The 23,481-nt window shown below is 41.1% G+C and overlaps 1 protein-coding gene across 1 annotated transcript; it reads left to right on the top strand.

Moving 5' to 3' along the window:
• The first annotated feature begins 1,824 nt into the window (after window positions 1-1,824).
• LOC128262821 (uncharacterized) lies at window positions 1,825-23,158 on the top strand. Its single transcript, XM_052997364.1, has 5 exons — window positions 1,825-2,264; window positions 7,325-7,733; window positions 14,561-14,673; window positions 20,225-20,459; window positions 21,758-23,158. Exons 2-5 carry the CDS (start codon window positions 7,512-7,514, stop codon window positions 23,099-23,101), a joined length of 1,914 nt encoding a protein of 637 aa, XP_052853324.1. The 5' UTR covers window positions 1,825-2,264; window positions 7,325-7,511; the 3' UTR covers window positions 23,102-23,158.
• The last annotated feature ends 323 nt before the right edge of the window (window positions 23,159-23,481 follow it).

Below are 23,481 nucleotides of genomic sequence, written 5' to 3'. Positions count from 1 at the left end.
AACTATTTTTAAAGAATTTCCCTCCTTTCTGTAAACAACTTGTGGTTACACAGAACAAAATGGCATATGTGATGTCTGAAAATTTTTTTTACTAAAATATCACTAGTTTTTCGTAAACAAATGTTTACAGAATTCTAGAGTGTTTTATTCACTTTTAAATTTAAAAAAAAAAGTGATTTTATAAATATAAGTGCTCTAAAACAATTAGATAAATATCTCATAAATTAAAAAGAAATTCCGTTCAGTGTAGGCCAACTAAAACATGAGCCCCCACTTTTCTTTACCCCCACTTAATTTGTTCATCTCCTTTCAACAACTGGCACAATGGAATTGCATTGAAAACAAACAGTAAAGAATGTTTATAAACAAAACATAGAAAGAATGTGGTGGGTGGGAGGCGGAAAAGTGGGCTGGGCTGGGGCCAAAGTGGCGCAGAAGGTGAAAGTATAACGTTAAATGTAAACAGTAAGTGGAGGTGCGAAAAAAAAGCGTAAACAAAAATTGCATTGCAACATTAAGAATAAGTCTGCAACATGTTGCTAAGCCACCAGCAACATCAACAAAAGAAAAAGATGAGAGAATGGAAGAGAGAATTGTAAAAGAGAGAGTTCATTTTCGAACTTCGAATTTCTAAGAGAGGTTTTTCGTATGTGTGATATGAAAAATAACATTGAATTTTCATGCCGGCTGGTGTTTTTGTTGTTTTTTCAATTTTACATGCAGCTGAAAAACAGCAACAAAGAAGTAAAAAACCAGAAAAATGCTGAAAAGCGCTGCCTCCCCTTTTTTTATCCCTCACCACTCCCACCAGACATTGACCTTGATAGTGGTCGTTGTTGTTCCTGTAGTTGTTGTTCATTGGCTGATTGAATGGCTTAAAATGATTATTTTGGTTACTGATAAATCATGATTTTAACAGAACCCAGTATGTTCCACATTAAATTGGGTCTTGAAAACTTTTTTAATGGCCAGGTGAGGTAATTGATATCTACAAAAGTAATTTCCCCCCTTCATGAGACACTAAAAGCATTTGTATGATCTGATCCAAAGCAACAGTCATGTCTTAATATACGAAAATGTTTTTAATTTTTTAATTTTAATATAACTATTTGTACATTTATTATTTAAACAACATGTGACAAGATTTTAATTTGGGCTTGGCTTCACTGGGATACAAATAAGGCTTTTATCATTTTATAACTTATCACTTTATCATTGCTTTGGGGAACTACCTATATCTTCTGAAAACTTTCCACAAAATTGTGTGTAAATGTTCGTATTTTGAATTCACAAGAACCAGTGGAATTTTTTGATTGTCGTGTAAAATAAATAAATACAATAAAAAATGTTTAATTAATTGTTCAAAAAGAAATATGTAGAGCTATAAAGGGAGAACGAATTTTTGTAAATTTTGGCTTAAACACGAGTTCAACGGCAGCAAAATTTAAATAGCTGTGCTAAACATTCTTTTGGCGAAAAAATCTAGCTGAGCCAGGGTAATTTGATAAATTCTTAATATTTGACAGCAAATTAATTAATATTTTTAAAAATTTGTATATTTTTTTTGGGCGTCGTCAGCAGCATCATCAACAATTTCCCAGCGCCAGCGAATGGCAACTGCAACGAAAATCTGTGAAAATCCCGATTAGAATGAAACTACGGAACAAATTCATCCGCTCGCGAATCTCTCCTCTCTCCGATTCTCTCGGGAAACCCTGGGGAGAAGTTCATTTTCCCCGAACCCTCGACTCTCTCGTTTCGGCAACCGGCAACCGAAGTTGCTGGCGTGCTGTTGCTGCTGCAGATATTGCTGCCGCAATGTTGCTGCTGTTGCCGCCATCGTCAGTCGCTCGAAACGAATTTGAAATTCAGTTTTTGACTCGACGTCGCCGAAAACGGACGTGAGCGTTTCGCGTGTTGCCCCAAAAATCGAACTGAAAATCGTTAACGGAATACGAGACTTATTTCAAGTTATGTGAAACACAAAACAAAAATACACAAAGCGAAAATATTTACCACAAATCTCAAGCAATCGATTCACGCGCCGTGCAAAGCAAATATATGTTTTGAAATATAATACCACAAATATTCTGTGTTCAGTGATACACCAAAAAGTTATCAAAAAGCAAAGCGAAATTTAATAAGCAATACATTGTTGAAATAATTGGCTTGAATCTGATTTGATTAGTTAGCAAAAGACAACCAGAAACAGTTACACGAATCACTTGACAAATATCCGTTGGAGTATAAAAACAGAAAAGCGGGTAAGTGGGCAGGGAAATGGAAAATGGAAAATCAAACCTGGATATGCCGCAGAGAAGTTGAAAACTTTTACGCAGCGGATTACTTTGGCTATTTGGGTTGAGCTTCTGTAGGCGAGTGTAAATCTTCTTAGCGGAGATCAACGGATTTTCCCTTTGATTAGGGAATTACCCCATCGAAATCAAAATATGTTTAAACTTGCGTTTTCTAATCTTCAAAGTGCGGTGACTAATTGAAACGAGCAGTAGAATGCTTTTGAGAGGAAATAAGGCCATAAAACATATGATTTATGAGAGGAAGTTGGGAAAACGCATAAGAATTATTCAAATAAGCAAGTGAAGGATTATATCTGATTCCAAACAAAATTCCCAGAAAGTGTGCGATGTGTCTATCAAACAGATATGTTTATTCATATAGAATTACGCCCCGGTGATGAGTGATTTTTGTGGAAACTATCTCTCCAGATATCAGTTGTTCGCTTTATGGCAGCACAGAACTCTCGTGGCGACCCATTCGTCTCCAAGAGAATGTAAACAAATCATCTCTGGGCTTCGCTGGGGCTGCGGTTTCTGCCCTTCTTCAAAGCGAAGAAACCGCCAAAGACCCAAGAAAATAAAGAGAAAAAATGCGGAGAGGAGACCTTTAATTATAACCAAATACTAGTTGAGGCGACACCTTTGTTTACCTGCGTTTTCGAGCGCTGTGTTTTTCCATTCTGTAAATTTGTTTAAATTATTAGCAAACGCGCAACAAGTGCAGCAAGGCGAAGTTCATTATTTTTCCCGGCTTTCTTGCGTGTAAATCCTTTGGTAAATAAGTATCCCCCGCTTGTCGGCAGCATAACTCATAAATTCACGCAAAATAAAATTTATGTTTCGACTGGAGTTGGGGATGCTGGACAAGGAGATGTACGAAAGATCGCGATAAGATCTGGTCTTAAATGAGTTGTTAAACGGGAATCGTGGCCGCCATGGATATAAATAATAATAACAACTCAATCTGGAGTGGCGTGGGTAGTTTGAGAAGTCGCCGAACAAGTGAACTCTTTGCGGCCCCAAAAGACTATGAAATCGGTTTCGTGTGAATGGGAACCTTCTACCTGTTTGGCAAATTGAATTTTAATTCGGAATTGAGTTGTACACATGTCGGCCCTTTTTCACAGGATTTCCGCTTGCTGTTTAGCCTTTTTCGAATGAAATCCCTGGGCTAATTAGTATGCCGAACGTGTGCCCATGAAATTTATCAGCCAACTTGCTTTTCTCCATGGTTGAAACATAAATTTCAGAAAAGTGTCGTCTGCTCTACTGCACAGAAAAAAAAATTAATTCCATTATAAATTTGATAAATAAGAGAGTAGAAATATGTAATAACTAAGCTCTATAAAGCGAACAAATTCCAAGCATATGGTTCATTATATGTTATTACATCCAATCATTCCTGAAAGGTATCCATATTTTTTCTCTGTGTTGTCTGCCTGAAAGAACTAAGTTCATTGAATCGGGCAACTTATGGCATATGCCTAAGCTACTTACAAGGTAAACTCTGCCCAAGCCTCAAACAGAAAGTGTCTTATGCAAATAGCTCTATATGGGGGACAGAAATAAAACATTGGCAGAAGAATATTAAGCAGTAAGAAATTGTAAACACAAAGCAAAATATTTGTTATACGCTTGTAAATTTATCGCGGCAGAAAATTCCAGCCGGGCAAGAAAAAGCGTAGGAAAAGCGAAAGGAAAAGGAAAAGCCGGATAGCAGGGGAAATTTGGGAGGCTGTTTTTCACGCTCAGCTGCCCGGCGGCCGAATAGTAGAAGAGACTGGAACGTAAAGGAGCCGAGCCGGAATAACAGAAAAAACTTTATCGCAGTACTCGCAGGACATGAATTTCCCCCCGTCCTTGCCTCCTTCGACCTTAATGCTGAGTGACATTGATGTGACATGCCGTCATCTTGCCCTCTCCCCCCTTCTTTGCTTTATTTAAAAGTTTTTCTTTAGCTTTTTTTCTTGCTTAACGCCTCGGGGGCGTGGCAAGTATTGTTTGGTTAGTAGAGCACACACCTTGTGGAAAACAACGGCCCATGGGACCCTTGGCCCTGGCAAATAATAAATGATATGTAAACTAAGTCAAAAGTTGCCGTAGGTTGGGTAAATCACAACTTAGGAGGCAAAAGCAAGCCCAGATCTCGGTAATTTGTGCGTGTGGCCAAGCCCACAGGCATTCGACAGAGATTAAATATGAAAATGTAGAGAAAGCCGGCTTTAAAGTTTTAAAATACTTTGAGAAACGTTCTTAGAAATAAAATGCAGTATTTTTACAGCATATTTATCTCCAAGGCTTTAATGTCTCTATTTCATAGATATCAGCCTAAAATTGTAATTCAATTTAAGTTGTCTCAAAAATATATCCAGTTTTATGGACTAGTTAAGATAAGGCCTGAAGACATAAACCCTCAAAGACATAGTCTCACAGATTTGCAATCATTATTTCCGAGGATAATTCCAACTGTCTGCCACATTTGTTCCACTTACGAGTCGGACAATCCCCCGCTGCGATACCAATGCCCTAACTATAATGTCTCAATATGCGAGCAACAAAAAAAAGTACCGAAGAGAACGATACAAATTCTTACCTGAGCCAAGTTTTTTCAGGGCCCAGACAACTACGACGCACCCATATCAATTTCCACTATGCGACCCAAAACGAATTAAAATTACACATTGACTGGCGGTCAAAAAAGGAGAGGGAGACATACGTATTATCGACAGTAGGGATTTTGGAGATCCTTTGCCTTGAATCCGAAGGCCTGTCGCCAATGGCCGGAGAACATTTATCATTGCAGCTAATAAATGCGTTTCCCTTACCTGACCGACACGAACCCAATTCCAATTGAGTCACACAGCAACCCCCGATACGAGGCCTGACTTTTGGGCTGTGTCCATCTAATTTTGCTTCTTTCCTTTCTCTTTTTTTAGTCTAACAATTTCCCAATCAAACAATTCAATTATGGAAGTGTATAAATTTCAGCCAGCTGTTCTTGTACTTGAACCGCAATTGTCTTTTGTCAAGTACTGGAAGAAGTTCTCCCGAAATAAATCAACGACGAGTTGAAAGTGCGGAAAGTGAAAGGAAGATGGGAGAAATGGCATTTTCCTAGGGGGAGAAATGGAAAACCCTTTAATTGGGCCTGAAGTGTTTGAGTTATGATTGCGAGGGAATCCAAAATCGAAGCCAGGCAGCTGTCCTACGAATATGCCCAGCTTTGAAGCAATTATCCGAGTTGGAGCAGCTTTAAGACAATTATCTAAGTGCTTTTGCCCTTGCCTTTGATTGCGGATCCAGCCGTTCTTATCGAAATGAGTTGCCCACGCTAATTGCCCCCCGCACTCTGGCACCTGATTCGGTTAGGACTTTGATTTCCATTACGCTTCCTTTCGAGCCTGTCCATAACATTTCCGTTTTACGCTTCAGTTAAGTCCGTTTCTTGGCTTAAAAGGCGGAGCCATAGGGATGGCATACAAGCCAGTCGACTTAATCTCAAAACAAATCGATTTCGTTGACTGTCTGTCTTGCGTTTGAGTCTCTTCGGCCAGGGCACTTCTTCGGCTCTTTTTCAACACGATTTATTTCATTATTCTCCTCGGCCGATGGTTTTTTTTTATGATTTTGTCTGCTCAAGTTAATCACCCAGGCCAGACAATTCAATCGATTTTTAAGAGAGCCAGCCAAAACTAAAGCTTTAAGTTTGGTGTGCACATTTTCTTGAAACCCAATCTTGTCTTTGGAGATTTCTTTTCCCTTTTTTATTTCGGTTTTACTTTTATTTTCGTCTGATTTCTTTTGTTACTTATTAGTTTGCTCTGCGCTGGACTTCAATTCAATTCAATTTTCTTTACAGCATTTCATCTTTGACATGTTTTGTGTGTCCGTCCGACTGTCTGTTTGTCATTGTGTTTATATATCCAAGAGCCCCTCCGCCATTCTCATCCCGTTTCCTACTTCAGGCCGTTGTCGTCTTCGTTTTTAATATCTTTTAATCTCCAATGTCAACAGCGGCTTACATTTGATTGCAAGACAACACACACAGATACTGGGTATATATATTTTTTTTGAGATCTTATCAGGCTGCAGTGCCTCGAATCCAGACTCTTTTCCCGCCGTTCCTCTCCAGAACTGTCAGCTAATTAAACGAAGCCAACTGGCAACATATGTTGGGAACGAAAACGAGAATAAGATTCAGCCTCAGAACGAGATTCAGAGTCGGAATCACAATCACAATCCCAATCCCAACCTTGGACTTGGACTACCCCACACACAACAGATGGGGAATTCTCGATTCTCGAGCTGTCAGTGCAACTGAGAGACAAGTCCCACCAACAGCAGCCAAATGCTGAAGTTTCGATTAAAACGCCAGCTATTCAGCTACCCAGCTACTCAGCTACCCATCTACCTACTGCGCCTCATAATATATCGGATTGCCGCGCAGGACCATCAATCATCAGTCCTAACTCAATCGAACCCCGAAACCTTAACGCCGAAAAAGGTTTCACCAAGTCAACCGTTTTTTCTCAATTATTTTGTCAGCATATGTGTGAAGAAAAAACACAACCGCAGCCAAAAAAAGGATAATAATAATAAAAGTATTGAAAATAGAAAACAAGGAGCACACACGCTGGAAAAACTCAGGGTAAAACAATTGCCAGTGAGTCGACGGAAATCAGGGTGCAAAGGGATAAAAATAGCAGCGCTGGCAAGCAAAGTAAATAAAAATAAATAGCAAAAAATGGAAACGCATTAAGGAAAATCAATAAAAATTAACATTTGGCCACAATGTTCCAAGGGGAGGTTCCCGGGGGGTGGTTGGGTGAAAGATTTTATTTTACTTTCGGTTGGCGGGCAGTCGTGTTCGCGGGGAAATGGGCAGGATCAGGCTATTTAAAGATAGGGAACCCGGCAATTGTTACGTGCCAGGACATCCATGTGTCAGATAATTAGCACACAAAAGGAGACACTAGGACACATGCTGAGTACTTTTCAACTAACCAGAGTCCCTTTCCTTTTTTCAGCTACAAGGCCGCCAATGAAGGCTGTCCAGATGACAGCGATCGGGCAGCGAATTTGACACGCACCCAAAAACTTCAAAGCGATACTAAACCGAACCGGGAAACCCCATAGATAATCCCCCGCAACCCCGAAGATCGAGGAGGTATACGCGTATACCACACCCCGCCCAGCCGAAGTCACACGAATTCAATGTGGAAAATGCTGGATATGATGGATCTGTCCGAGGCCGAGCTCTTCATGTTCGACTGCGACGACTGTTCGGGCACGCCCCTTGCCCCACCGCCCCAATTCCTCGTCCCACCGCCACCAAGGCCGCCGGCTCTGGCCGAATTCACGGTGGTGCCGCAGGATTGCAACGAGGAGCAGTTGGCTCAGCAACAATGGGAGAGCGATATCTGCCAGGCGATGCCGGTAAGTTGAACGTTTCCATCGAAAAACAATCGATTTTACACTCAAGAATTTATGCCGTATTTGCAATATAAACCTTTTTTTAAGTAAAACTAGAAAAAGCATAGCACTACCAAAATAAAAATAGCTATATTTTATTTCTATAATCTAGCTATATTAGCTTTCTTTAATCTCTAATTTAAAACAACTTTTACTCAAAGCTTAAATCTCTACACTCGCAGAAGGATTTCATTCCTGACCTTAGGTGACAGTTTTCTTCCCTCAGCGCAGCTTAGGCTGATTATAATTTTGAGGGCGTTGCAAATGGGATTTCCCAGCCCAAAACCCACGGGTGGATGATTATGCAACCCCCTCTGCAGTGCCATAATGAGGCCTGCATTTTGGCACAGCTGTTGGGATTTTCCCCTGCACTGTTGATTTTACGTTTCCCGAAACGAGTTGCAAGTGATTTGGCTTTTTGTGAGAGGTGTCAGAATTGTATGTTGCCTTATTGAATTATGTGCTATATGCGTATTACAATAACAAAAGCCTTCTTGTCGCTTTTCAAGTGGTGGGTTGTGGCGGTGGGCGTGGCCGGGGGAGTTCATTATGAGCTGGTAGTGCCGCAAATAAATGTTAACAGTTGAGTAGGCACTCGAAAAATTAACTGAAGGATGTGAATTGATTTATTGATGAGTACGAAATGCGGCACCTGATCGAAAATCTGTTCGGCTTGTGGGCTGGAGGGATAATTGAAAGAAAGATTGGCGAAATAACAATTATTTGTATTATACATTTATGGTTTGAAAAATATAACTACCGCAGTATTAATTTTTCAAAGTTTAAATTCAGCTTAAAAGCTTAGAGCTTTTTGTTCTTACATTTTAAATTTGTTTAAAATTCAGTCTCCATCCGAACTAATTCACCTCTTTAAGGCCATTTAAGTTTAAGTCTGCCACCCAAACAAAAAATAAAAAGGGATTCGATGAAAAATTGCCAACATGCCACGCCCACTCGAACACACATCGCCCACGATTCGGGTGCCGGCAGACACCGCAAGGAATCGCTTTAAAGCAAAGCGAAACAAATTTCTTTTCGTTTCAAGTCCTTTTGGCCTCCAGTTGCCAGAGCAACAGCTGTTGCTCCTTGGAGTGTTGTTGCTGCCCTCATTATTATGAGGACGGTAAGGACGATGATGACGATGCTGGCCATCCCCTTGGACAGTGGAAACACAGTTACAGAAATTACAATAACAATGAAAAGTTAAGCGGCAGCAACACACAAAAAGGACAACAACTGTAGTGGCAACAAAAAGCATTTTTCGGCCGCCAGTCGTCGGCAACATATGGCCCGAAATCAACCCTCAACTTTAAAAGGTTGTCAGCGGTTACAAAGGAAAAATAGATATTTCTATATAATTTGTGTTATGCTGCCAGAAAAACGGCCAGATAGATAATTTTCCATGTGGAAAAACTGAAACTCGGCACTCGTCTAATCTGGGGCAAGTGTTTGTTTAGGCGCTGAGGGCTGGGGGTTCTGGTAAAACAAAGATCAAATTCCACATATCAACACCGCAGCGGTCATTGATAAAATTTCACGTGCCCCAAAAAACAGTCCGACTGCGAACTCCACAACCCCCGGACTCGTTCGGCTCCAAGTTCGAGTGTTTTCCACTTAATTTCCAACATGATAAATTTAAATAAATATAACCCAAAACGAAACGCAACGCGATGGTTGGAAAAATGTATCCATATAAACCGGATCTGTGTGTGGTCCCCTCATCTTAGAGTATTTTCTGTGTGGGCACTTGAGGCTGTCTCCATTTGATTTATGCTGACAAATCAAATGTTAATGTTAACATGCAGTTTATGTCAGAAACTGTATCTCACGGCCCTCGTCTGGAGTATTAAAAATCCAGCCAAAAAAGAGATTATTTTAGATATTAGACGTTCGATGGGGAATTGCAACTCCACATAAATCGCAGGTAAACACATTAAAATCTCGACGAAATCAGCTTAAAATCAATTCGAGCAACCGAATCAATTTAATGGATTAGCGTTCACGAATAAAATTCAATGGCGGAAAGCTCTCTCGCCCATCAAATTGATAAGTTTAACGGGAATTGTGCCAATTTGGGGGTGTGCTTGTCTGCGTGTGGATGTGGGTGTGCGTGTGCGTGTGGATGTGAATGTAATTGTCAACTGGCAGAAGGAAAGCGAAAAAAAAACCGTGGAGGAAAGCTCGAAAAAACGGCGAGAAAAAACCTTTAAAAGGCAAGCGGAAGTGGCATCCTCGCTAGACATGCGAAATTAAATTTCCAGCGAGTGTGTTTGTGTGTGCTCGAGCCAAGGAGCAAAAATACTTGACAAGCAGCTTCTGATTTGCTCCAATGGGCGTGGCAGAAAATAATCCTTTTTCCAGCTTTCACTTCCTTCTTCCTCCTTGAAATATATTTGAACCTCTCCTTTAAGCAGACGAGAAACTGTTGAAGATGATGACAAAGGAGGGGTTGCGGGGCGGGGGGCCGAAGGACATCCAGACTTGGGTGTGTAGCAAATAGCATGACATTGATATCAAATGTCGTGAGAATGCGAAATTCCTTAGCTACTCCCTCTATATATAGCTAAATTTTGTTGCCTTTGGCTTTAGTTGTAGTCTGCTTTTGGGCGCTTTGGCCTTTGGTTTCCGAGGAATGGCTGGGTGGGTGGGTTGGCTTGGAAGAACGAGTGGGTGGTGTTGGCATAGAATGACAAGGCCGTTGTTGTTGCTGCTGTTTAGTGTTGATGTTGTTTACAGTTGACATAGCCAGACACAGCTGCAGACAGTCAAAAAATCAGACAGAGAAAGGGAGCTGAATGAAAAATATTTGTGTGCACAAAAATTGAATTTTCATGCGAGCATAAATATTCTTCAAAATTATAACATCCTTTTGCTTGAATAAATAAAATATTTTTTTAAATAAATGAAAAAATGTGAATAACTTGAAGAATTGATTCCTTGCTTGCTTTTCAAAGGTCAGTTAATTCCGGCCATTCTCTTTTTAAATTTAAAGACATAAATATAGTTTCTTAACGTACAATTTAAAATCCCCCCCTTAGTAAGTTTTCTACTTTAGCCACATCGGCCCTACAAGTTTCGCAACTCATTACACCCTCCGAACATCTTATGGGAATGAGGCTCAATCACGAGCTGTTTCCAAACAATTGCACTGCCAAGTGGTTACAAAAACCCAGGGGGAGAAGGAGCTCTTGGGTGGTGGTGGATATCCACCAGGTCGATTGTCGATATGCACGTGCAATGAAATCGAAGTTGGAACGGGAGCTTTGGGGTGCTAAAAAAAAAGCGGCAGCCACACATGCATCGCATGCTTGAAAAACTTTTGCCATGTTATCAAAGCAGCCAAGTTCTGGCTTTGTTGCTGTTGCTGTTGCAAAATAGTTTTCATCCTGCAAGTGGCACGTGCTTGTTGCTGGCTTTTCCTTTTGTCGTGTTTTGATGGTGAAAACTTTTGTGTTTTTCTCATCAGGCACGAAAATGAAAACGCGCTCGTCGTTGACTTTGCGAACGAAAAGTTGTTAACTTTAAAGTTTCTGAAGCGGTGAGAACTTTTCTGTGGGTGGTAAAAACCATTTTGACGACTGATTTTGATGACTTGCCAAACGGTCGCCCATTCTACAATGTTGCCACAGCTTTTTTATGCACTTTGGTCACACTTAAAAATTGGGTCAAAGGCAAACATTTCACTTTACGGCCTACTCAAGTCGACTGCCGCCTGCCGCCCTTGAGGCTGGGTGATTTTTCATGATTAAAAAGTTGCCACAAGGCCGGAAAAACACTCGCACCCACCCACGAAAACTCACACGCATAAAAGTAAACAACATTTTGCAGCTTTGGATGCGTTAATCTCACTTTGCCATTTCCCCGCTTTTTATTATTATTATTTTTTTGGGAGGGTGTAAACTTTAAGCCATAATTTTATATTCCGCCCCGCCCGAAACCCGCCGACTAATGGCTTTTGTTGTCTGCAACTTGAAGGAGAGCTTAATTATTTTATCGGCCAAGTTGTTCTCGATGCACAGAACGAAAAAGTTATATTCAGAAATTATGTAAAATGTTAAATGGCAGCAGGATAATGCTTAGCAATTTATTTGAAATATTCATTTAATATAATGTTTAAACTAGGTAATTATTTTTTTTTCATGTACTGTTTACATTTCCCTGTATTCCCTAGACATAAATCGTTCAAACTCTTATCGTTATCTTTTGTTTACATTGCCTACTCCTTTTTTCCTGCTTTTCTTTATTTAATTTAATTTATGGAATGCCCAGGGCCTGTGCAGTGTGTGTTGTTAAACAGGGAGCGAGGGGTGAGCGGTTATTACAAACGGCCTAGATGGAAAGCCTTCAATCATACCGGTGGCACTGTGGCACTGCTTATCTGGGCAAACAGCGGGCAACTCTACTTCTGTTGTTATCGATAATGCGACTCTGTTTGCTTTACCGTTTGTAGTTTTTGTATTTCGTTTTTATCTTCGGGTTAATCCGTAAGGCAGCTGGAAGCGTTTCGGTGGCAATCGACAACTGTCGCAATGTGTACTATTATTGCCCTCACCGCCTCTCCAGAAACAAGCTCCACTCATTTATTTGTTTGGCCCCAAAATGAGCATTACAAATAGGTAAACGCCTTGCGAGTCCACAGTTACACATGTATTTCAGATTTATCGATTATCAACGCACAGGCACGCAGTCACACACAATGCAGTTCAAAGTTGACTGGAAAATGCGTGAAGCATACGAAGTGAAAGAGGGAAATGTTGCCTAGGCGAAACAAAAGGAAATTGTTTCATTTTCTTTTCACACAAAACAAAATTGAATGACGCAAGTGTGATTTCTATAAATTCAATTGGGAATATAGTATAAAAAGAGGGCTGAACTTATATTATTGTATGGGAACGTGTGGGGCATATTCGTTTTATCTTAGATTGTGTAAATGTTGAAATTGGTTATTATATAAATGTTTTGTTTTGGCACCTAAATATTTCAATTTTACTAGAATTCTTTCCGAAATACCTTAACATATTATATATTTTTTTGTTGTAATAGTATCGCCCTTGGCAATTCCCCAGAGACCTCACAATGCTCCAAATTAAAACGAAATAAAATGATTGAAGCCAGAGGGAAAAACGCGTGTCAGGTCTCATTAATCAATTTGATTACGAGCATTTGAGCAGTTCCCCTGCCAGATTTCAAGCTTTTGGCGTTGCACTCCACACACATGCCGCACATAATTGTTTAATTTATTATTATTTGTATTTGGTTTTGTGCTCGCTTTGGAGTCGCTCGGCGATTTGTCTCTGAATGGGTTTCAAAATACAAATTTCTTAATTTTATTTGTGTGCGTTTGGCTTGGCAGCGATAAGCGTTCCAAATGCGAGCAGCTTTGGGGCTCCCCGCTTTCCCCCTTTTTCGATAATTTAAACAATTTCGCCATGTGGAAGGCGGCTGCTGGATGTCAATATTTTAATGGCTTATCTCTTGGGGCTAGATGTAAATGCTCTCCAGTTGTAATGTCTGTTTGTATACGCTCTCAATCCGTATTTGTTGCTCTCAATGAAATATGAATAATATTTATATTTGCCGCGAGCGCATGATTAATTACTCGGGCTGATAAGCGTTTGAATCGCTTTGTAAGCCAGTGAGTGCTTCCGCATTTTGCGGCAAACTGTGCCACTCGTATTTGTGTTTGATGTGCGCAAATAAATCAAAATCGGAAAGTTGGAAAAATGCTTTTAATAAATTAGTAAATGCACAAAATGCATTACGAATTAAAGTGTAACCTACATACGACAACAAAGAGAGCCAGTTAAATACACACACTCATACAGTCGCCGGCAAAATTATTTGCACAGCTGTCAAAGTTTGACCTCAATTTCTGTGTTTGGCCAAGCTGCATCTCTCCCGTTCGCTCCCTCTGTCCCCGTCTCACTCACACTCCCTGTCTCCATTGGCCAAAAATATTTTCCATGTTTTTGAGTGATTTATGCCGCGTGTGTGTGCCCACGACAGGTGCATTTGTGTAGGAGTTTTCACTACTTCTTTCGTTTGTTGTTATAACTCTCGGGTCAAACGCCCAACGAAAACGAAATAAAATAGGAAATAAATATAAATACTTAATGCAAAATATTTCAGACGGCTTATCTTCTTTTGACAGTGACGTCTGAGAGGCGGAAATTCGATAAGCTGAGTGGTCAGTCGAAAGAGATTAGAAAAATGTTAGGAAATAAAAATGTTTGAGCAGAAAAAAATTAAAAACTTCATATGGTTTATTTAAAAAAAAAGATAAAGATTTTTTAAAGTCTTTTATATGTTTGTCTATTAATAAGGTTCCAAAAAACCTCTTATCAATCTTTATTCACTTTTCGTATCAACTGATTTGCCTTACTTATCCCCGACTTCATCATTTATTTAGCAACTTCTTTTTGCATGCCCAAGCATAAATTCAAAGGCAAATTGCCCGCCTTATCCCCACTCAGCTGACCTTAATTTCCTGGGCCCGGTCGAAAAAAAGGTAAAACGCCTACACTACCCTGCCTGAATTTGAGGAAAAGCCAAGTAACCGAAAGGTTAACAGCCCAAGTCGCGTGCGCTGCGCTTTTGTTTGCATTTCGTTAGGCATATTTACGAAAATATTTTCCTCTTTCCAACAGTTCGGTTTTCTTTTGGGCCTCGCGTTTCGGGCTTTGTTTATATGCAAAATGGCTTTGTGTTTGAGTTGAGCGTTGATTTACTCACATTTAACTTTTACTTTTCTCCCCACTAAATCCACTGTTTTCCCCTCTTTATCTTTGCAGATCTTGGATGCCAGCCTGTACAGCAGTCAGTCGTTGGCCACATCGGCCATGATAGCCGTGTTCTCGCTGCTCTTGGTCTTGATTGTTCTCATCTCGTCGCTGTTCGTTTGGAAGTAAGTACACTCGAGAAATGTTGTTCAAAATTGGGGGAAATTTTAACTCAGGTCTAACAAAAAAAAAATAATAAAATGTATATCATTTCAAACTAATAGTTTTGATAATAGAAAAATTTGTGGTGTAGAAATCTAAGTCTGAACAATTTCTTTACCATATTTTGTTCGGTGTCGAATACAAAGATCTCCGCAATGACTCAATTACTTGGTTGGCCCACACACACACACCATGCTTTTCTTCTGCAAACGCCTTGTGTGGCTTTGTCTTGACTATTAAAGCGGCTTGTCCCCTTCTGGCAACTATTTTTTCTTTGCTTTTCCTTACCGCAGTGGAAGCTGTTGACTTTAGAGGCTTTAAGGAGGCGTTTACCATTGCCCGCAACATGTTGCTCTTTTGCCTTTATGATTTATGTGGCTCCAAACCGCAGGAAAAAAGTTTCCAGTGGTAGATAGCTGGGATGCGATAAAGAGGCGGAGTAGCTGCATTTTTTAAAAATTTTAAGAAGGCAAAGAGGACAGTTAAGCTAGGGAATGTTGGTGAAAATTGTTTAATATAAAATAAATCAAGATTTAAAGTACAAGCAAATGCATAATACAATTTCAAAGCTGCAAAATTGCAACCCTGAACATAATTTTGACCTAAAAAACTTAATCAACTCAGGCAGCTCAGCGGATAATAAATACCAACCCTGGCAAATAGTATGAAGTGCAGGTGAGCTGGTAAAAACGCTGTGGCTAAACGTGTTGAGCCGCAAAAATGTTCACGCCATAAAAAAAATGCAAGCAATGCATAAGCATTATAAAAGTATATCAAAAATGTAAGTAAACATGCGAAAAAATTGTTGAAAAATAGAAGAAAATAAACTAGGGAAATAAAAACCCATTTGCTAAAGCTGTCGAAACTGGGCAGCAGAGAGAAAGAGAGGGGGAGAAAAAAGGAAAGAAAGAAAGAAAGAGAGAAAAAACGCATTGCCAAACGAAAATTAATGTAGTCTACTTTTGAGCGGAGCCACACTGACCTATATGGCAATGTAAATGTGTGCGTGGGAGTGCGATTGCACTTAAAACCGAAACTAAATTAAATTGAAATTTTAAAATAAATGTTGCTGCAGCAGCTACAAGGAAAAAACGCACGTGAGAAATGGTTCAAGCACACACACAATTCTACTTTTAGTTAGTGGAAAAAACCGACACACACACACACGTAAAGATATAAAACAATTTACTTTTACAGTCTCCGCAAAAAACAAAAAAAACAACACTCGAAAAAAACTCAGTGAGATTGCAAACGAAATGAAATCTGGTGCAGAAATAAACCACAAAAGAGGGGCAGAAAAAAGGGGCCGAATGAAACAAGCCCTGGACATTGTTTGCATGTAATGCAGTGTGGAAACAGAGCCAGGAAAAGCTTGAAAAGCTGCAAAAGATTTTTGCACGCACAGCAGAGTAGAAAAGAGAGGCAGCTAGATAATGGCTATAGGCAAGGCCAGAGCCTCATACATTTTTTTTCTGCTGCCTTTAAAGGGTTTAAATGGCACAGATGCGAACTTAAGGATATGGGGTTTCTAGAGGATGTGGCCAAACCCACTCTTTTCCGCTCATTAACATCAACAAGTGTTGAAGTAACATGCTCCCAAAAACCCAAGGCTGTCCCAAAATCGATTTTCCTTTCAACAACAATACGAAACTTGCTCGGAAATATTCATGGGTCTATGGCAGAAGAGGACGAGGAGTTATTGCTACAAGCGATTTTCATACATATTCATTAAAGTTTGCTGACCGCACGCACGCACAGTGGGTGGAAAATGGTTGGGAAATTGGGAGGGGGTGGCAGGAGGAGGAAAAACATCACTGACTGTTGTTGTTGTGCTTCATCATTTTTGAGGTTATGCCCAGGCAAACAAAGGCAGCAAAAAAAACAGGACAAGCGGGCATCTTTATTACATAGTTATCTATGCATGCGTGTGGGTGTATCTGCTTTAAGTGTCTAACTGACCGCCCCCAAAACTGTGTCTATGTGTGTGTGTGTGTTCGTGCCATTTCTGTGGCATTTATGATGTGGCACATTATTTTTGCTTTTATGTGCTGCGTGTCCTGGACCCCAGAAGCATGAGAAAAGAAGGACAAAAAAACACATAACTATGAAAAGCCATAAATAAAATAGCTACTAATTTTATTTATATTGTTGTTTGGGCCTCAAAACAAATCAAATAATCACAAAACGACACTTTAAGAAAAAGTTTGCTGCTTGCTTTGTGGAATTCATGATTTCTGCTTTATCTGTCCCGCTTTGCGGCTTTTAAATTCTTTATAAATAATTAATTAAAATACCCTGTCAGCTTTCCCCGAACCGATTATCATATAAAATTCAAGCCATAAATTGCATTTATTATGATGCACTCGTCCCTTTTTTTCAACCCTGCTCCATTTCCGCTGGTAATTACCTTAATTATTTTAATAAACCGCCAGAGTGTTTTCAGCACTCACCGATTGCTGCACACTTTGCTGCAAATGTTTGCATATTGGAACTTTATTAATTACACGATATGTAAGTGCCATGCCAAAAACCATAAGCAACATGTGTGCGTGTGGCGGCAAATGCAAAAATAAAACGTTTAAAAAAATCTGAAGGCCTTGTTATTAAAATTGTTAACATTGTCGTCAGTTAATAATATTTCAATAAATGTATATGCTTAATTTGTACACACATTTTTTCCCCTGGCAAATGGTGGAGAAATATTTAACAAATTTAAGGCCGCAACAAAGTCAAGGCCTTAGCAAAAAGTTCATTCATATTAAATGAACAGGGAAGGCATCGAGACCAGAAGAAGTAAAAGTTATGGCAGCATTAACATTGTTGACTGGTAAATAAGTAAAATCAATTTAACTAAACTGTTGGCTCTGTTTTTTATTTTGCCTGTTTGAATTTATCTGGAGCGATTGCTATCAAGTATGCAAAAACAATCACAATTTCAGCTTATTAAAGCCAAGGAGCGTGGCTCATTATGGTTGTCTTGGCAATTTCCCTATTAATCAAATGCAACCGTGCCCCTCGGGGCTTCCAGAGTTGCCATGTGACCGTGTGACGCATGCCGTCAGCAGCTGTTCCTTCCACTCTTCCTGCCGTTGGTAATTTGATGCCTAGTCGAGTCTTGCTCTGAGGTTTTGTCTCTGCGGTCAGCTTGTTTGTTGGCTGGTCGACTGCAGTGAAATTATGCAATGGTCACTCCGAAGGGGGGTTGGGGATTGTGGGGCAGGCAGACCACCAAAGTGGCGGTGTCGGTTTTGTGGCCGAAGCAAGCAGTCAAATAGCATTTACTTTGACTGCAGTTCAAACGAAATTATTGCCTAGGAAAATGTATTCATTAAGTGTGGTCAACAAAAAATGCAGGAAATTAGTTGGACTGCAAACCAAAAATACATTTGTGGGTCAAGCGAATTTCTAAAGACATTTTTTAAATTTTGTATTTATTGATTTTTGAAAGAGGTTTTTAAGTCAAAACATTTTTTTGTTGTCTGACATTTATTTTTATCTATGCAGATTTCATTTCTTTCGACTTCCTGTTCTGGTTCTTTAGTTACCTTGCTACAATCTCTTTGTCAGCAATTTCCATATCAAAGTCTTAACACGCCCGCTGCTTGCATCCAACTCCCCCATTTTTCAATACCTTGGGAATATTTGTAGTACTTCTCCCTATTCTTCTCCCCAGTTCTGTTTGGATTTTAACCCTTTGTAGTTTTACTTTTTTACGTGCCATGCCTTGCTCTTCGCAACCCCCAAAAGTGCGGGAGTACGAGTTAGTATGAGTACCAGGAACTTTAGTTCAGAGTTCATAAATAAAAGATTCACTTCTTGCCAGGCTGTAACTCCCTCACACGCACACAATAACATTGTTGCCCCTTTGGTTGCCGGCTACTTTTTATTGTAGATTGCTTATGCCAAAGGAAAACCCTTGTCTGCTGCTGCCCCCAAAGGTATTTCGCATTTCGCATTTCGCATATCGCATTCGGCTTAAGCTTCGCTTCAACCCCTTTTTGCATATATCGAGCATACAAATGGTTTACTTTCTTGCCAAATTGTACGGCACTCTAGGGGGTTGCCCCCGAGTCCATGGCCTCTCTTTATGGCCAGTTGGCCATAACGCTTAGAAATCAAACAAGCCTCTCAAAGGGTTAGGCAAACATGGCCTCCTCCTCCCACTTTCCCCATTCATTCTTGATTTCGTTTTTACGCCTCGTAAGTGAAATGAAATGAAATGAAATGAAGCACTCGCAGTCAAGGGGCAGGAATACAAGTCGAGTGCGGTGTGTCTTGGCTTGTGGCATGCCACATTATTTAATTTACTTTTAAGAATATTCTGCCAGGCAGACAACTGGCTTGACGCTCCAGCCTCATCCCCAAGCCAGCTCCTCCTTGTCTTACTCTCACCCAAAAGTCAACAAGCTGCTCACAAGCAGGCTAACATGAAATGTGAGAAGCGTATGTGTGTGTGGGCTGTCTATTATATCCTAAGGGGAATCTGGGATATTGTACATTGCGAGATACAGTTTCTTACTTAGCCAATAAAGATTTAAAGACACTCATATAAAAGTGACCAAATAGCTCTTGCTTAAATTGGAGCACCTCAAGTTTAACTTAGATTACATCCTTGTTAATTATATATTAAATATAATTTTAAGAAGCCAAAATTGGTAAGAAAATAATATTCTCAAGGCATTTAGTCTCTCTTTTTTAGTTTAAAAATATCCATAAATTTATTTCTTAGCTCGTTCTTAGCTCAGCAAAAATTCGTATATTTTCTATGTGCAGCATTTTTTGCCTCCAGGCAAAACCCACTAAAAGTAGGCAAGCATTCTTAATGTCTTCCCACAATCAGTTTCCACGTGTGCGTCTGTGTTTGCGTTGGCTGAGAGTTTTTACGAGTGACTTCCGCCTTGACATCGCAACATGTTTACCTACAAGACATTACAAGGATGTCGGGCTCATCCTTCGCCAGTTACGTGGCGTCAATTTAATTTCACATTTTTCATTATGCTTATGGCGGGTTGGATGGGCGGCATCCTCAAGGCTGTCTGTTTTCTTTGCCAGGGGCAACACTTAATTATGTTCATTATTTTCGTGGCACGCGGTTGTCTCTCCTGGGGAATCCCCTCCATCTCCTCCATATCCTCCATCTCCGGCTCATCATCATTCTGACTGACATGCCTGACGCTTTGTGCTCATTTAAATTGAATTTTGGCTGTGTTTGCTGCTTTGGCATTCTTTATTAATCAAATTGTTTGGGGCCATTTTGCAGGGGAAGAGCCTGGCCTTTGGCTTGTTTACCTGACATTTATCAAGGTTGCTCTACTCCCTGTTGGTCATTACAAATCGATTTATCTCCGGCTTGGGCCAGGAACTTATGGCTCTATTAGCCTGGGCGGGAGGGCGTTGCAAGAGCAACGCTAAATGTTTGCTAAAGCCGGGCAACATCATCATCATTATCAGTCTTCTTTAGCCATCCTTGAAGTATATATTAATCGCTATTCTTCTCTCGTTTCTTTTTTGCAGAAACAAGCGGAAGGTGCAGAATCTGCTGCCCTGCAAGACACCCACCCGCGGCCCCCTCAACGGAGCCATGCCCCTGGGCGGCGGCACTCTGGGATCGGCGCACCACCATCACCATCACGGGATGTACGAGGATCCCGATACGCACTTGGGTCACCACAGACCCCTGGTGATGCATCGGCATCATCATCACCAGCAGCTGGCGCACCACCATCACTATCAGCAGCATCACTCAGAGGTTAGTATCTCGAACTCCATATCCTTTCTGCAGGGTATAATGTGATTCCCACACCCCCTCCCAACTGACAGACATTACGACGACAATCGCTGTCAAAACATTGCGCAGTCATTGTCTCGCACTCAGGTTTCTGCTCTGTTTTTGATCCTGTCACATGCAATTCAATTGTAAGACGAAACCACATTTCCTTTTGGCTAAGGATATCCCTTTCTGCATATTATTCATTTATGCCTATGGCTCTTTATGCCCATTGTACGCCTCAATTTACACTTGAACTTGACATGGCACAAATAAACGGCGGACACATTCACAAGATATGCGCGAGTATGGCGTATCCTGTGTGTCGTCTGTCGAATGTCGCCTACCCTCAGTCAGCTTAATTTCAGCTCCTTTGTGTGCCTAAATATTTTACGACTCTGACGCCTCGAAGGCTTTTTCTGACCCAAAACGTGTTTTCTTTATGGCGCGCTCACCCTCGTTTTTATTTCATTTTTTCATATTTTATGTTCGAATTTTGCGCTTTTGTCGGGGCAACTCACCCTATCCCATTATTTTGCCTGTCTAGAGTGTGTGTTTATTTTATTGTCTGATAAACAGCTCCTTTAGGGAGCTTCATATGAACTGGCAGCTCCTAATATATCCCAGTTTAATTATTTTTTTGCTTGACAAGATTTCAAAACATTTTCTTGTCTTTCATTCAGTATGAAAAAAAAATTTACATTTGTAAGGTATTTGACCTAGTTTTAAAGTTATATTGGTGGTAAAAAAAAACTCTTAAAGTTTTACTCTTAGTACTTTAACTGGGGCTTTTATACTTCCCTGTTTTTTCTTACGCATTTATTATTCATTTCTCGTGGCATTTTTAACTTCTTTTTTTTGCCTTTGTCAGCTTCGTTCTGTTTCAACAACTGCTTATGCTGCTCGACTGCCTTCCCTTCTTACTTCCCCCCTGCCTTATTGTCCTGTCACATTTCAAAGTCCTGCCCGAGGGTACGTGGCTGTAAAGCGGCTTACCAAGAAAAACCCTTTCCTTTTACGCAAGAGGGTTGCAATGACACACGGAGCACAATTACGGCATAAAATATAATTAAACATTAAAAAAAATCATTCTTTAAAATCCAAAAATAAAATCCACTGAAATATAATATAATATTTAAAATTTATTCATGTTCGTTAAAATGTTTTTTTTTTTCCGTGCATTTAAGAAAGTTTATGTATGGCCCACCCTTTTCTCACTTCTTTGCTTCGTTTTCTTTTCCTTAACAATAACTAATTTATTTTTCTTGTTTGTCTTACAGCTGCTGCAAGGCAAAAGCATTCACTATCCCAGCGGCTATCCCATGACGCGTTCGCCACCGTTTTTGGTCAGCTCCTCACCTGGACCCGATCCCTATCGCTCGAACGACAATGTGTACGAGGAACTGGGACCGGGACGCGTCGACTCCGATGGCGAATCGGAGCCGCCACTTCATTCCGATGACGATTTCGCCGAGGATGAACTTTCGCTGCCGGGCGAGTGCAGTTTCCAAAAGGAAAACAATCTGCCGGCGGCCGCAGGTGCCACGCCCTATCACGAAAGGGCGGCGGGCAGCAGCAGCAGCGGCACCGGAGCAACCGGAGGAGCGGGAGCATCTGCAGCGGCCACAACACCCTCCAGCCTGCAACATGTCACCCAGGAACGACACAGTGTCCTGAGCAGTGGTTCCTCAACGGGCCAGGATGCCTCCACGGCCACAGCCTCTTCGGCCAGCAATAACAACCATGAGATGGCATCGGGTTCTAGGCGTACCCACCGCACGCGACAGCCCCGAAATACTCAGGATCAGGATCTCAACAACAGCACCTCCACGGCGGACATTGCTGACTTGGCACCGCTGTACGACAACCGCAGCAATCTCATGTCCCTGGGCTACATGGCTCGCTCTACGGCCCCGCAATTCTACAACACCCTGGAGCACGAGGTGGAGCGCCGAAATCGCATCAATGCGCAGCTCAGTAAGACGCCAGTGCCACCGCTAGCCACGATTTACAGAGAGCGTATTCGATATCCCAATGCCAGCCAGCAGTACCCCTCGAGTGCGGCCAGTGGTCTGATGGCAGCCACGATGCGAGCGAGAACTCAACCCAGGGTGTTGGATCGTCGACTGGCACCGCACCAGCATCAGCATCACCGCATCCATGCCGCACCGATGGCCCAGGAGCCATCGTACTGCTATGCGGAGCCCATGTACAATGCCAACTATTACTACGAAAGTGCTGGTGGGGCAAGACCCTATGCCTCCACTCTACTGCCCCCTGCTGCGGACTACAGACATCCGTACGGCGACTCCAGCTTTGGCTCCGATTCGGGCTACAGTCACCACACACCTGCCAGCTCGATTGGGCGACAGGACTACGACCTCGCAGAGCCGCAAGTGGTGGCCCAGCCCAAGCCCAGCAAGCTGAGTTCCGCACTGAATTTCAGTTGGAACCGAAACTCAAGGGGCAAGGGCAGTACACCTGGTGGGGCTATATCGAAGAACTCGGGAAACAGCAGCAACAGCAGTGCCGAGGCCACCAGTCCCAATAACAACAGCAGCGCCTGCTCCACCGTCACATCTCAGTTGGAAAACAACAATGCTGCCAGCCTGTCACCAGCGTAGATAAACCAATCGAATAGATCCTAAACAGAATCCTTGTAAATAGGGGCTTAGGCAAAAGGAAGAGCCCTTGTACAGTTAGTCATATCTCTTAGGCTAAGTATACTAAATATCAAAACTGTCCTGCGTGTACATCGTCAAAGCAATAGTTATTTAACATATATACTAGACTCGAAGCAGAGAGCCCAAAGTTTCTTGAGAGGTTTATCAAAGAGGGTTGCCATACCACCAGGTTTTTGCTCTGTTTCAAAAGCAAAACTTGTCGCAAAGCAAAGAACTTATAGGTCCTAAGTGTTTTTCCAATGTGATTGCCAAATTCTACAAAATAATACTAAACTAAACTAAAAACTGCGAAACTAATTTATAATGTAGCTCTATTTAAA

This window comes from Drosophila gunungcola, chromosome 3R, assembly GCF_025200985.1.
Source record: "Drosophila gunungcola strain Sukarami chromosome 3R, Dgunungcola_SK_2, whole genome shotgun sequence".
NCBI lineage: Eukaryota > Metazoa > Arthropoda > Insecta > Diptera > Drosophilidae > Drosophila > Drosophila gunungcola.
Note: the sequence above shows the minus strand (reverse complement) of the source record. Positions and strands in the feature narration are given on the sequence as shown.